The sequence below is a fragment of the Halichoerus grypus genome, chromosome 12 (assembly GCF_964656455.1).
Source record: "Halichoerus grypus chromosome 12, mHalGry1.hap1.1, whole genome shotgun sequence".
NCBI classification, from domain to species: domain Eukaryota; kingdom Metazoa; phylum Chordata; class Mammalia; order Carnivora; family Phocidae; genus Halichoerus; species Halichoerus grypus.
This window is the reverse complement of record NC_135723.1, coordinates 2779287-2792260: the sequence shown is the minus strand read 5'-3', so window position 1 is coordinate 2792260 and position 12974 is coordinate 2779287. Positions and strand designations below refer to the sequence as shown.

The following is a 12974-nucleotide window of genomic DNA, read 5'->3' as shown; positions in this document are numbered from 1 at the left end:
CACATTTTTCTTAAGAGCTTAGGGTCATCAACTCCCCTAACAGAAAAGCAGACGAAAAGTGGACAAAAAAAATGGCACTGAGCAGGAAAACAAACACCTGCGCTTTTCTGCAAGCCGGGTGATACATATGTATAGTTAGAAGAATAAGCAAATAGCAGCGGTGGTCATGCATTGCTCAGCGAGAAAGCCGATGGGCATAGCTCTACATTTTCCTGACCCCACGCTGGTGTCAGACGCCGGAGCCACTTGTCTTTCCTCGGGAGAGAACTTGGAAGGCCCTGCAAGGCATGTCTTGAACCAGATGCTCTGAACACGTCCCCACCATCACGGTCACTAAAGCCCATCGGGTGCCACGCGCTTTATCGGCATCATTCCGTGGCCTGATTTCAAGGGACCCAATACACAGGACTGTATCACGGCCACTTGCAGATGAGGAGGAGACATGGGTTCAACGTGCCAGGCTGAGTGTGTGCAGGGAGGTGCTTCTAGAAGCAGAATCTGGCCCCTGGCAGCTGACTCAGGTCTGACCGCTAAGCCAGAGTCTAGGGCCACCAAGGGAGCCGAGAGCAAGGCTGCATGAAGAAGGTGGGGGACACGCTCCAGGGCGGTGTCCCCGTCCTGATGCAGGACACGTGCTGGGTGAGGATGAGCATGGGGCAAGTTCTACAGAAGGTAACAGACATCATGCCTAGTGAGTTCTTCGATGTGGGCCTCCTCTTGTACGGAAAACCTAGTTTACAACCTGCAGAACGGGGCAAATGGTCGTAGTCACTCCCGGATGTCAAATGATGGCATGCTGCAACGTCCTTGACTTGGGGACCATGCAGAGAAGCACACTTAAAGCAAATAAAGGAAAATCAACTGCGAGTCCAGAAGACACCCCATTAAATAATGAAGGGCCACTCATCCAATGCAGGCTTCTTGAATCCCCTTTAAAACGCTGTTTCCAGGGACGCCTGGGTGGCTCAGTCGTTAAGCGTCTGCCTTCGGCTCAGGTCATGACCCCAGGGTCCCGGGATCGAGTCCCACATCGGGCTCCCTGCTCAGTGAGGAGCCTGCTTCTCCCTCTCCCTATGCTGCTCCCCCTGCTTATGCTCTCTCTCTCTGACAAATAAATAAAAATCTTTAAAAAAAAAAAACCAAAAAACACTGTTTCCATTTAATGAACAAGAACAGAAAGAAGAAAATAATTTGTTTCCCACACGTTTTGCTGCCCCTCTGACTCCGTACACGTGGGAAGCTGTGGGATGCACCCCAGTGATTCGTATCCCGTCTATGGCATCCAAATCGTGCCTTTTGCATATTATTTGAGGGATATGACTTTGAGCTACTTTAGAAATGCAAGACAGTTGGTTCTATTTCTTGATCCCCCACCACCAGTTCATGCTTTCATCCAGTCAAACTGGATCAACCCCAGCTCCCAGATGGATTACAGACAGCCTGTCTCAAAGCCACTACATCTAAGCCCCACTTCCTGCTGAACGACCCGCTCTCCCCACCACATCCGTCCTGCACCTGACACCCACTGTCAGGATTCACCATGGGCTCATGTCACCGCAGCTGTGACAATCACTTCTCTGTACATAGAAAAGACTCAAAAACAATATGCTAGGAGTCAAACATATATTGGTTTTCAGATTATAGGTGGATCCTGGTGTTATTCTAAAATACTGCTGTTAATGGTAAATTTTTATTGAGTCCTCAATGAAATAGATAACAGGGACTCTATCAAAAGATAATCTTTTTTATTTCTGTTAAATTCCAATGCTTTTTTAGATTCTGTTTGGGAAATACTGTCTTAGGGCAAAATGTTTATTAGTTCAGAGAACCCACACTACAGATCTGAATTTCCTCCCCGGGGGGGCATCTTGTTTGAAGATGCCCAGAGACCACTGATCTCTCAGCTACTCACCAACAAGAGCAGGTCAGGTTTGCCCAGCAGGGCCAGGGCCGTAGAGAGTTTCCGCTTGGTACCCCCACTGTAGGTGGCCACCAGTTTGTCCACATGGCCCTCCAAGTGTAGACGCCTCACGAGGTCCCCGGCAACCTGCAAGACAGGCGCCGTCCGTGAACGCATCCCCATGCACCGAGGGCCCCCAGACCCGGGCTCTCAGCCCTGCGCGCCCTCTGCTGCCCCTGCCCACCCCCACGAACACCTCCCTTCCCGACCCCAGGCCGGCACGGGATGAACAGCAGGTGGGCACCTGTGGGAGCACTCAGGACTGGAGCTCAGGGGAGCAGAGTGCGCCAGAAACCCCGTCGAGCCAGGGCCCGATGCACAGCCACACTGGGGCGAGCGGGCGCGGGTGAGCCCTAACTGAGACCGAGGAAGAAGAGAGGGAATAAAGCAGGGAGAGCCCGGGCAGGACGGGACCTCGGGGAGCAGAGAACGGTGAAGAGAGTTTTCAATATTCAAACGGAAAAGAAATGACCCTTTCCACCGACGAGCCACTGCCAGAGACGGGCCGCTCGGAGAGACGGGGAGCAAAGAGGGAGTGTTTCTCACCGGCCACTGCTGGAACCGCTGCACGAAGCCAGGACGGTGACCTAGCGCCACCCCACAGTACAGGGGGTTCCGAGCCCAAGCACACACGGCATGTCCTGCCTCCTCTCTTCCTATCCCTGCCCTGCCCTGCCTTCACCTGCCCTGCTTCATACGCCCCGGGGACCCCACTCCTGTCCTCTTCTCTGCCCCTCTCCCCTCCCCAGTGGGCGGCATGTGTCCCTACAGCCCTCCTGCTCGGACGCCCACCACAATTCCCGCCACCCTGCATTCTGTCTGCTCTCCGTTCCCATGTGGTGCAGCTGCCTCTGGGGCTGAGACTGAGTGACAAACACTATTTAAAACTTTGACAAATGCGTTCTCTGTGACTCTTGTGACCGCAGAGACATCGCCGAAGTTTGGTTTTGTCAGTTTGTTTAGACATCGTCATATAATCAGACTGGCTGAACCGTATCTTAATTCAAATCTAGGAGAGGCGGGGAAGGCTCTCTGTCTTGAAGGACAAGTAAAATGTAAGATAAATGGAAGAAAATTTAAAAATAAAATAACGAAATAAAATATATATTTAAGTAAAATATATGGACTACTGTTCATGCTTTTTTGGATAAAAGCATACAAGTTGGGATAAGCCTAATAATAATGGCAATGATGAAGTACCAAGAACATCTGAAAATACTGGCATGATATTTATGCCTCCCAAGAAAAACCCCCAACAGAAAGCGCTCTAAAGCTTTATTTGCGCCTCCTCAAAATAACACAGGAAGAATTAAGAATCTCGAGAACTGGCCTAGTTATCAGAGACTGTAAGTCAAAGGGACGCAGAGAACTTCGGAATAAACTCACCAAACTATGAATACTGATGTTCATGGAACCAGGAAACATAGGTCACCTTTTCCCAGTTCCACAAAAGGTCAGTGTTGGGGCGCCTGGGTGGCTCAGTCGGTTAAGTGTCTGCCTCCGGCTCAGGTCATGATCTCAGGGTCCTGGGATCGAGCCCCGAGTCAGGCTCCCTGCTCAGCAGAGTCTGCTTCTCCCTCTCCCTCTGTCCCTGCCCCTGCTCATGTGTGTGCTCTCTCTCTCTAATAAATAAATAAAATCTTATAAAGAAAAAAAAAAAGGTCAGTGTTGCAGCCTATACATCCTGGGTTGGATGGCCACAGGAAAGAGTCCAGAACACAAAGGAACAAATGCATTGATTTGATCCCATGCCTCCTGAAGGTCCTATTTTCAGAAAATCACAGAAAATAGCCTGATAAGTACGTTCTTGCAGTTTTCCTGCACTCAGGACTCCTGTCAACGTTACAGCAAACGTGAGGCCCTAGCAATGGTCGGCAAGATGCTATACCAACCCCCAGATGTGTTCTGCTTAAGGAATCTCTCTCTGCTATTAGGTGTTTTTCTCCCATAAAGTTCTCAGTTGTTTGACACTTAAGGCAAGAGTTTAGGATTCACTCATCCTTATATCCACAGTGGTAATCATGATCCACATTTAGTAGGACTTTTGTAAGCATGGTCTGAACCAAAGCTGTCCCGGCTCACCTGGGACGGCTCCAGCCCTGAGAAAGGTGTGGAAAGGGACCCCCGGGCTGAGGGACCACAAGATAACTCCATGAATTTTCCACTCCCTTAGCCACCAAAGGGGCGCAGAAAGTAAGACTGAGCTGTTCGGGACACAAGAAGTTCCATGGTACTCAACGAGGAGCTCAGCATCCGGATCACGTATTCATCAAGAACACTTACTCCCGAGCTGGTTTACCAGATTTCAAAAGAAAACCCCGCCACCTTCTAGCCATGGGGCTTAGGCAGGTTTCCTATCCCACCTGCGTCTCAGCTTCCCCATTTGTAAAGTAGGGAATAAGCATCTTATCGACCTCCTATGTTGCTGTAAAATACTTAGAATAGCACCTAGCCCAGAACAAATACTGAAATGTTGGCTAAAAGTATTGTTTTCTGTTGCTTTGTAATAATCCCTTCTGGACACCCAATGATAAGCACATTAGAACGGATACGCCTGCTCTCTATTTCCCATATTTCTAAAATGGATGGGAGAGGGACCCTGGCCATAAGGGAACTAACTCCCCTGGGAACACACGTTCTGCCATCTCAGAAGGCTCCGAGCAAGTAGCAAGGCAGACCGCCAAACAGCTGCAGTTTCATGCAGGAAATGAAGCCAGTTCCGAATCTGGTACCATGAAAATAACTTTTCTCCGTGGAGGAGCTCCGAAAAATGAGCCCGTAAGAGCGCCGAGAATCAGGAGGCAATCGCCCCAGATGACAGGATGTGCCGAGCCTTACTCTATTCACAGGAACTTCTCCGAGTGTGCATTTCCCCCGGGGCCAGCGAAGGGGCCAGAGTATGGCGTTTGCCAAGGATCTGCCTCTTTCATCAAAAACGAGCCAAGGGAGCTGACAGAGATAAACACCTTTGGAAGACAGAGCTCCTGATTAGTGTTGGGTTTCACTAGCTGCTTAACCACGATGAGCAGACCTCCAGGGGCGGACGGTTGTTTTGGCTTGATGAAGACGGGAGGTGGGGGACAGGAGCGGGGCCCTCCGAGGACAAGGAGGGTTTCTGCTTTACTTGCACTTAAGTTACAGAGCATCCATAAGAAATGGAGGCTGAAGAAGCATTACACAATAGCACACAGAATGAATTTTCATGGGCCAGTGAAAGAGTGGCTGTTAGTTTTGTCTCCCGTGAATTCTGGGACGCTCCTTGTCCTGTAGAATTGCATTGGAAATGCACCACGTAAGCCACTTATTTCTGATCCTTGTTCAGGATCCAGAAGTGCAAAGAGCATTCCAGAATCTCTACAAGGGGCAGAAAAGGTAAAGCTGCACCCCCAGCACCTGCCATTCCAGTGGCTACCACTTGGCACGTTCTCTGAGCTGTCGGTCAAGGCTGTCAGCTCTGCTTGGCTGACCACCGCTCATAACAGGCAGAATGGCAGCTCTCTGGCTTTCTCAGGACCGTGCCCACCCCACCCTCCCACAGCGACGGAGGAAGGGTGCGGTCTGCGGTCTCTGCCACCTCTCCATCCTCCAGAGGCCACCCAGGGAAGGAGCCAGGTGGGCAGGTGTCAGCCCCCTCACCGGGAAGTCCTCCTTCCAACAACCCACCCCACTCCGCAGGCAGCCTGAGCCCTTCTCTGCGAACCAGCGGGAGGGTCTATGATGTTTGCTCCTGAATAAAAGTAACAGTCCAATAAATGCAAAAGGCACTTGGAGAGGAGACAAAGTTGCAAACACTTTTAGCTTTAACCCCAAGTGACTTCTGCACTCAGATCTATTTTAAATACATAATTAAATGCAACATTAACACATTTACTGTGTTTCCTTCCGTGTAATCAGATTGGAAACATCTTTCAGGTACGTTTAGCTGGCACTGTGGTTCCTTCTCAAGGGGTCAGAGAGCTCTGTTGGGACCGGAGGTGTTGGCCAAGCATTCCTTAGCAGGACACTTTTCTGAAAGACTCCGGGGAGTCTTACCTGAGGGATGCTCGGCTTGGGAATCCCACGGAGGCAGCAATAATAGTGCAGGTGTTCCCAGCCGGTCAGGAGCTCGTCCAGGGCGTCCTGCTGCGGACAGTAGCCAATGCGAACACCCGCCGCGCCCGCCAAAGACAGATCCACGAATTCTCTGCAAAGAGAAGCAGCCACACAGTCCAGAAAATTCGGCTCCCCAGAAAAACACCCATTCCTTTAACCCGGCTCATCCATGAGAGGTTCACTGCAGTCTGTCTAATGCAACTGATTAATGGAGCATAAATGGGTTCAGTGAATGAGTAGCATCCCATGTGTCTATGCTTGGCTCTGAGGCCACCGTTGCTTTTTATGTTAAAGAAAACCTTACACAGGGGCTCCTTGGTTAAGCATCTGACCCTTGAACAACACGGGATGTTAGGGGCGCTGACTCCCGGGCTGGAGAAAATCCACGTTTAACTTTTGACTCCCTCAAAACCTAACTACTGACAGCCTATGTTGGCAGAAAGCATTACTGATAACAAACGGCTGATCAACCCATATTTTGTATGTTATATGTAGAATATGCTGTATCCTTAAAATAAAGTGAACTAGGGGTGCCTGGGGGGCTCAGTCAGTTAAGCATCTGCCTTGGGCTCAGGTCATGATCTCAGGGTCCTGGGACTGAGCCCTGCATTGGGCTCCCTGCTCAGCGGGATGCCTGCTTCTCCTTCTCCCTCTGCTCCTCCCCCTGGCTCGTGCTCTCTCTGTCTCTCAAATAAATAAACGAAATCTTAAAAAAAATAAATTAGAGAAAAGAAAAAGCTACTAAGATAATCAAAAGGAAGAGAAAATACATTTATAGTCCTGGATTTATTGAAAAGCAAGCATCTCTGTCTATGTGAACCCGCAACCTTAAAACCCGTGTTGTTCAAGGATCACCTGGACAATGCCAGGCTTTGGTTTGAACCACTGCCTCTGGAAAAATTTCACTCGTTAGTTTTTTCTTTCCCTATTCTATCTTTTATTTTCCATGGTGGTAAAATGCACATCATATAAAATTTATCATTTTAGCAATCGTTAAGGTATAAAAGTCAGCAGTAAGAAGGACATTTATGATGTTGGGCCCCCATCACCGCTATCCAGGTCTGTGACGCTTCTGACCCCACAAAAGGAAACCCCACTCCCAGAAATCGGTCACTGTCCCCCCAGTCTCTGGCAACCACTTATCAGCTTTTGTCTCTGCGGATTTGCCTAGTCCAGGTAGTTTACAGAAACTGAACAATATAGGATACGACTTCTGCAAGCGGGTTCTGTCACTTGGCATGTCTTCAAGGCTCATCCACGTTATAGCATGAATCTGTACTTCATTCTATTTCCTTTTATTGGTAGACATGCACACAGCAGTTTTTTTTTTAAAGCCTCACTGCCATTTTATAAAACAGAAGCCCACGTGTTACAGCGGTCCCCGAATTAACGAACGGACCAGTTCCAATAACCCTGCCTTGCACCTGGAAGTCTACCACATTTTTTCATCCCGTGCCCATTAGGCATAAGAGAAAAGAACCACATAAAGAAGAAAGAGGGGGAAAAAATAAGATTAAAAAAAAAGGAGGAGGGGGAAAAATAAGATTAAAAAAAGGAAGAGGGAGGTAATCATTTTTGTAATGAATAGAGTTCCAACTGTTAGAGTAGCTTCAGTTTACAGGAAAGTTGAACAGAAAGTGCGCGAAGTTCCCACACCCTACCTCGCCTCTCATCCAAAATCTCCCCCATCCTTACCATCCTGCATTGCTCTAGTGCTTTTGTTTCAATTCATGAACCCATATTGAGACATTATTATTCCCTTAGGTCCATACTCTACATTAGAGCTCACTTTTGGTGTTGTACATTTCTATGTGTTTTGTCAGATTCACAGCATCGTGTATCAAGAGCATCACAGAGAATGTTTCATCGCCTTAGAGATCCTCTGTGCCCTGACCCTATTCATCCCTTCCTCCCCTCGCTGGTAACCACCGATCTTTTCACTGTCTGCATATCTTTGCCTTTTCAAAATGTCACAGAGCTGGAATCACGCAGCACACAGCCTTTTCCGATGGGCTTCTTTCATCAGCGATATGCATTTGAGGTTCCTCTGTGTCCTCTCACAGCCTGATAGCTCGTTCCTTACTGATGAATAATATTCCATTGTTTAGATGCACCCCAGTTTATTTATTCATTCACCTACTGAAGAGATCTCTGTTGCTTCCAAATTTTGACAATTACTGATAACACTGCTGTAAACATTGGTCTACAGGGTTTGTGTGTGTGTGTGTGTGTGTGTGTGCATGTAAGTTCTCAGGTCATCTGAATAAATACCCAGGAGAAGATTGCTGCATGGTATCATAAGACCATGTTTAGTTTTTTAAGAAACTCACGAACTGTCCTTGGTAGTGGCCATACCATGTGCGTTTCCAGTAAATAAGGGCTCGTGTTGCTCCCAATCCTCACCAGTGTTTGGCACTGTCAGCATTTGGGATTTTAGTCATTCTAACAGGTGTGTATATATTCGTTGTTTACATGTGAAATTCCCTAATGACATACGATGTTGCGCGTCCTTTCACGTGCTATTTGTACATCTTGTAAATCTGTTGTTGTTTTTTTTAAGATTTTATTTATTTATTTGACAGAGAGATAGAGAGAGAGCACAGATAGTCACAGTGGCAGGCAGAGGGAGAGGGAGAAGCAGGCTCTCCGCTGGTGAGCCCGATGCAGGGCTCAATCCCAGGACCCCGGGATCGTGACCCGAGCCGAAGGCAGACACCTAACCGCTGAGCCACCCAGGCGCCCCGTACATCTGTTTTAGTGAGGTATGCCTTCAGACCTTCTGACCACATTCTAATTTATTTTCTTATTCTTGGGTGCTTTGTATCTTTTGGAGACCAGTCTTTTATCAGATACGTGTTTTGAAACTATTTTCTCCCGATCTGTGGCTTGTGTGTTCAGTCCGTTCAGTGTCCCTCACAGAGCAGACTTTGTTTTTATTTTAATGGAGTCCAACTTACTCTTTGATTTGTACACTAATTAGAAGTGTCTTGTTTAATCCCTGAATATCTGGGGATCTTCCAGCTGTCTTTCTATTATTTCTAGCTTAATTCTATTGTCCTCTGAGGGCAGTATTTTGCATGTTCTCTAAAAATGTTAAGGTGTACTTTACAGCCCAGAATGTGGTCTATCTTGATGAATCTTCCATGTGAGCTTGAAAAGAAAGGGCATGCTGCTGTTCTTGAACAGAATATTCTAGAAATGTCAATCAGGTCCAGCTGATTAATGTGCTGCTTGGTTCAACTCTACCCTGACCCATTTTCTGCCTGTGGGTTCTGTCGGTTACTGAAAGGGGGACTGGATGCACTTTCTTCTCCTTCGGCAACACCATTCTGTCCTCCCAGATCCTGACACGCTTGGGTTTACACACATTAGGGGTCCCCTATAATTATATAATTAATACAATAATAATTACTACATTATTACATAATGATAAAGGAGCCAATCCTCCACAAGGATGTAACGGCCCCTAATGCCTCAAATTAACGTGGCTACTCGAACTTTCTCGAATATCGACATGATGGATCTTTCTTTTTCCCATTACAGTTGATCTGTCCGGGTCTTTACATTTCAAGTGGGAGTCCTGGGGCACCTGGGTGGCTCAGTGGGTTGAGCATCCGACTCTTGATCTCAGCTCAGGGCTTGATCTCAGGGTTGTGGGTTCAGGCCCTGTGTTGGGCTCCACACTGGGTGTGGAGCCTAGTTAAAAATAAATAAATAAATAAATAAATAAGTAAGTAAAACAAAGTGGGACTCTTTTACAAAACCTATATAGTTGGATCTTGTTTCTTCACCCACTCTGGTAGTTTGTCTTTCAATTGGCACAGCCCCACCAATTATATTTAGAACATTACATTTAACATGAGTTTTGATACACTTGAATTATATCAGCCATTGGATTTTTAAAAGATATTTATTTATTTATCTATTTATTTATTTATTTAGAGTGCAAGAGCAGGGGGAGGGAAAGGGGGAGGGAGAGAATCCCACGCATACTTTGCGTTGAGTGTGGAGCCCGACAGAGGGCTCGATCTCAGGACCCTGAGATTATGACCTGAGCCGAGACCAAGAGTCGGATGCTCAGCTGACTTGAGCCCCCCAAGCGCCCCTATCCGCCATGTTTGTAACGATTTTCTATTCAGTCCCCTTGTTTCTCTTTCTTTTTCTGCCTTATCTGGTTTTAGTTGAGCATTCCATACTATTTCATTTTCTCTCCTCTCAGAATATCCATTATATTTCTTTTTAAAATTTTTTTTGCTGGTTGCTCTAGAGTTCATAATATACATTCACAACCATTCCAAGTCCATTTTCAAATAAAAATAAAGTGGAAATATCTTAATAACAGAGTGTTCTCAATTTCTCCTTCCCTTCCCACATAGTATTGCCACCATCCATGTCACTTAGCCATAAGCTACAATGGCTGGATACAATGTTGCTGTTACGATATTAAACAAACTGTTACTTATAAGACCAATTAAAAATGATAAATATAAAAGATCTTGAATTATTCCTTCTCTGATGTTCATCCATTCTTTATGTAAATCTGACTTTGTGACCTCTATTATTTTCCTAGTTTCAACATTTCTTGCAAGATAGGTTTGCTGGCAAGAAATTCCTTCTGTTTTTATTTCTCCTTCAACTTTTGAAAAATAATTTCACTGGATTCAGAATTCTAGTGGGTGGTTATTTTTATCTGAAAGCTTTAATATTCCACTCCCTGTCTTCCTTCTTTCATGGTTTCCAGTAAGTTCAATGTCATTTTTAACTCTGTGGCTCTGTAGGTAAGGTATCTGTCCCCCATGCCAGCTTCCTTCAAGAATCTATCTTTGACTTTCTACAGGTTGAGTATCATATGATTATGTGTAGGTTTTTGGTATTCCTCTTCGTTGGTGTTTTGTAAACATCTTCAATCTGCACTTTGTGATCCATCATACATTTTGGGAAGAAAATGCCATCATTATTCAAATATTTCTTCTGTCCCTTTCTCTTGTACTCCTTCTGGTACCACCATTATGCATACATGCCATGTGTTGTAACTATCACAATTCCCTGATATTCTGTTCCATATTTTCCTTTTACCTCTTTGCATTTCAGTTTCCAGAGTTTTTATTAATCTGTCTGCAAATTCACTGATTCCTTCCTCTGCTGTGTCAAGGCAACAATGAGCCCATCAGGGGCGTTCTTCCTTCTCTAGTTCTTTTGATTCTCATTCTTTCTCTCTGACAGTGTTTCTTTTTCTTTCCAGCATTTTTCTTCTTACAATGTCCATCTCTCTGCTAAATTACCCATTTGTTCTTGCATACTGTCTACTTTTCCCATTAAAGTCCTTAGCACATCAGAGTTATTTTAAACTCCCAATCTGATACTGCACCATCTGCCATATCAGGGTCTGGTTTTAATGCTTGTTTTGTCTCCATGGAATGTGTTTTTTGTCTTTCAGAGTGCCTTGTAATTTTTTGGTGGAAAGTTGGACATTATTTATCAGATAAAAAGAAATTTAGGTATGGGGTGCCTGAGTGGCTCAGTTGGTTAAGCCTCTGACTCTTGATTTCAACTCAGGTCACGGTCTCCAGGGTCCTGGGATGAAGCCCCATGTCGGACTCCCCACTCAGCAGAGCATCTGCTTATCTCCCTCTCCGTCTGACCCTCCCCTCACTCGCAAGCACGCTCTCTCTCTGAAATAAATAGATATATCTTTAAAAAAAAAAAAGAAATTTAGGTAGATGTGTCTTTCATGTTAGTGTATGTTTATCCAGCTTGGAGTTAATTTGTAATTGTCATTTTCTGTAGATGAGGTATCAGAGGGTAAATCTCCTCAGGTGTCTTGTTTTTATCTCCCCTATTGTTTTTTAGCCTCCCTACAGACTTCATCATAAATAGGGTCTGGGCTTCACTTCTTTTTAGCCATGATTCCCTGTTTCTACTGAAGAGGTGGTGAGGGGTGTGTGGAAGGAAGTGTCTATCTTTAGAACTCAGTATTTTAGTGAGCCTGAGCTGAGTACTTCCTTGCCCCACATTGAAGGCTCAAGGGGGCTGGAGTGGGGTGTTAGGTTAGTGGTTAGGCATCGCTAAAACCCCCACTGGTTATGGTCTAGTAAAATATTTCCCATTAAGAGGAACAGAGGTCTTTGGGCATCTTTTAGAATGATTACTCTTCTCCCCCACAGAAGCATAAAGAGATTTTTCTACAACAAAGTGAGAACCTATGAGACTCTGGGAAATAAAACTCACAAAAGTGCCCCTGAGACCAGAGTGTTTTTAACTCTCAAGCGAGCCCACACTGAACTTGTAGCCATTCATCAGCTAGAGTTTAGAGGTTGCTTCTGACACTTGCTCGAGCTGGGAGCTTCTGCCCCTGGTACGCTGTGATGCTGTGCATCCACCTGTCAGCCTCTCCAAGTGTGTGGGCTGAAGATCGCTCTGTGACCTCAATTACCTGATGGATCTAAGAAGAGTTGCTTATTTTGGGTTTATTCAGTTATTTTCTTGTTGCAAGGATATGAGAGATGATTTCCAAGCCCTTTACCTGTTGGACCACAGCCCAGAGTCAGTAACTTTTTCCAGTAGGGTTTTGTTCCATTGTTTCTAGGTTGTCTGCCTCCAACGCACAGGAAGAACTACATTTTATATTTCTCTCTCCATTCCCTCTATAATCTACCATTACTCATCAATTCAATGAACTTTTATTTTATTCGTACTTTCTTAAGATTTTATTTATTTATTGGAGAGAGAGAAAACATGAGCGGAGGGGACGGGCAGAGGGAGAGGGAGAAGCAGGGTCCCCGCTGAGCAGGGAGCCCGACGCGGGGCTCGATCCCAGGACCCTGGGATCATGAGCTGAGCTGAAGGCAGATGCTTAACCGACTGAGCAACCCAGGCGCCGCTTCAATGAACTTTTAATCTACACTCTGAAAAAACTTCTCAG

At 46.0% G+C, this 12974-nt stretch overlaps 1 protein-coding gene across 1 annotated transcript in view; it reads right to left on the bottom strand.

Annotated features, from left to right (window-relative positions):
* Positions 1 to 12974, bottom strand: part of ABCA13 (ATP binding cassette subfamily A member 13) — a 375994-nt gene that overhangs the window by 34225 nt on the left and 328795 nt on the right. The window contains exons 56-57 of the mRNA XM_078059915.1: positions 5993 to 6143; positions 1913 to 2047 (exon numbers count right to left, since the gene is read on the bottom strand). Of these exons, the coding sequence (XP_077916041.1) occupies positions 1913 to 2047; positions 5993 to 6143 (286 nt within the window). The remainder of the gene's footprint in view (positions 1 to 1912; positions 2048 to 5992; positions 6144 to 12974) is intronic.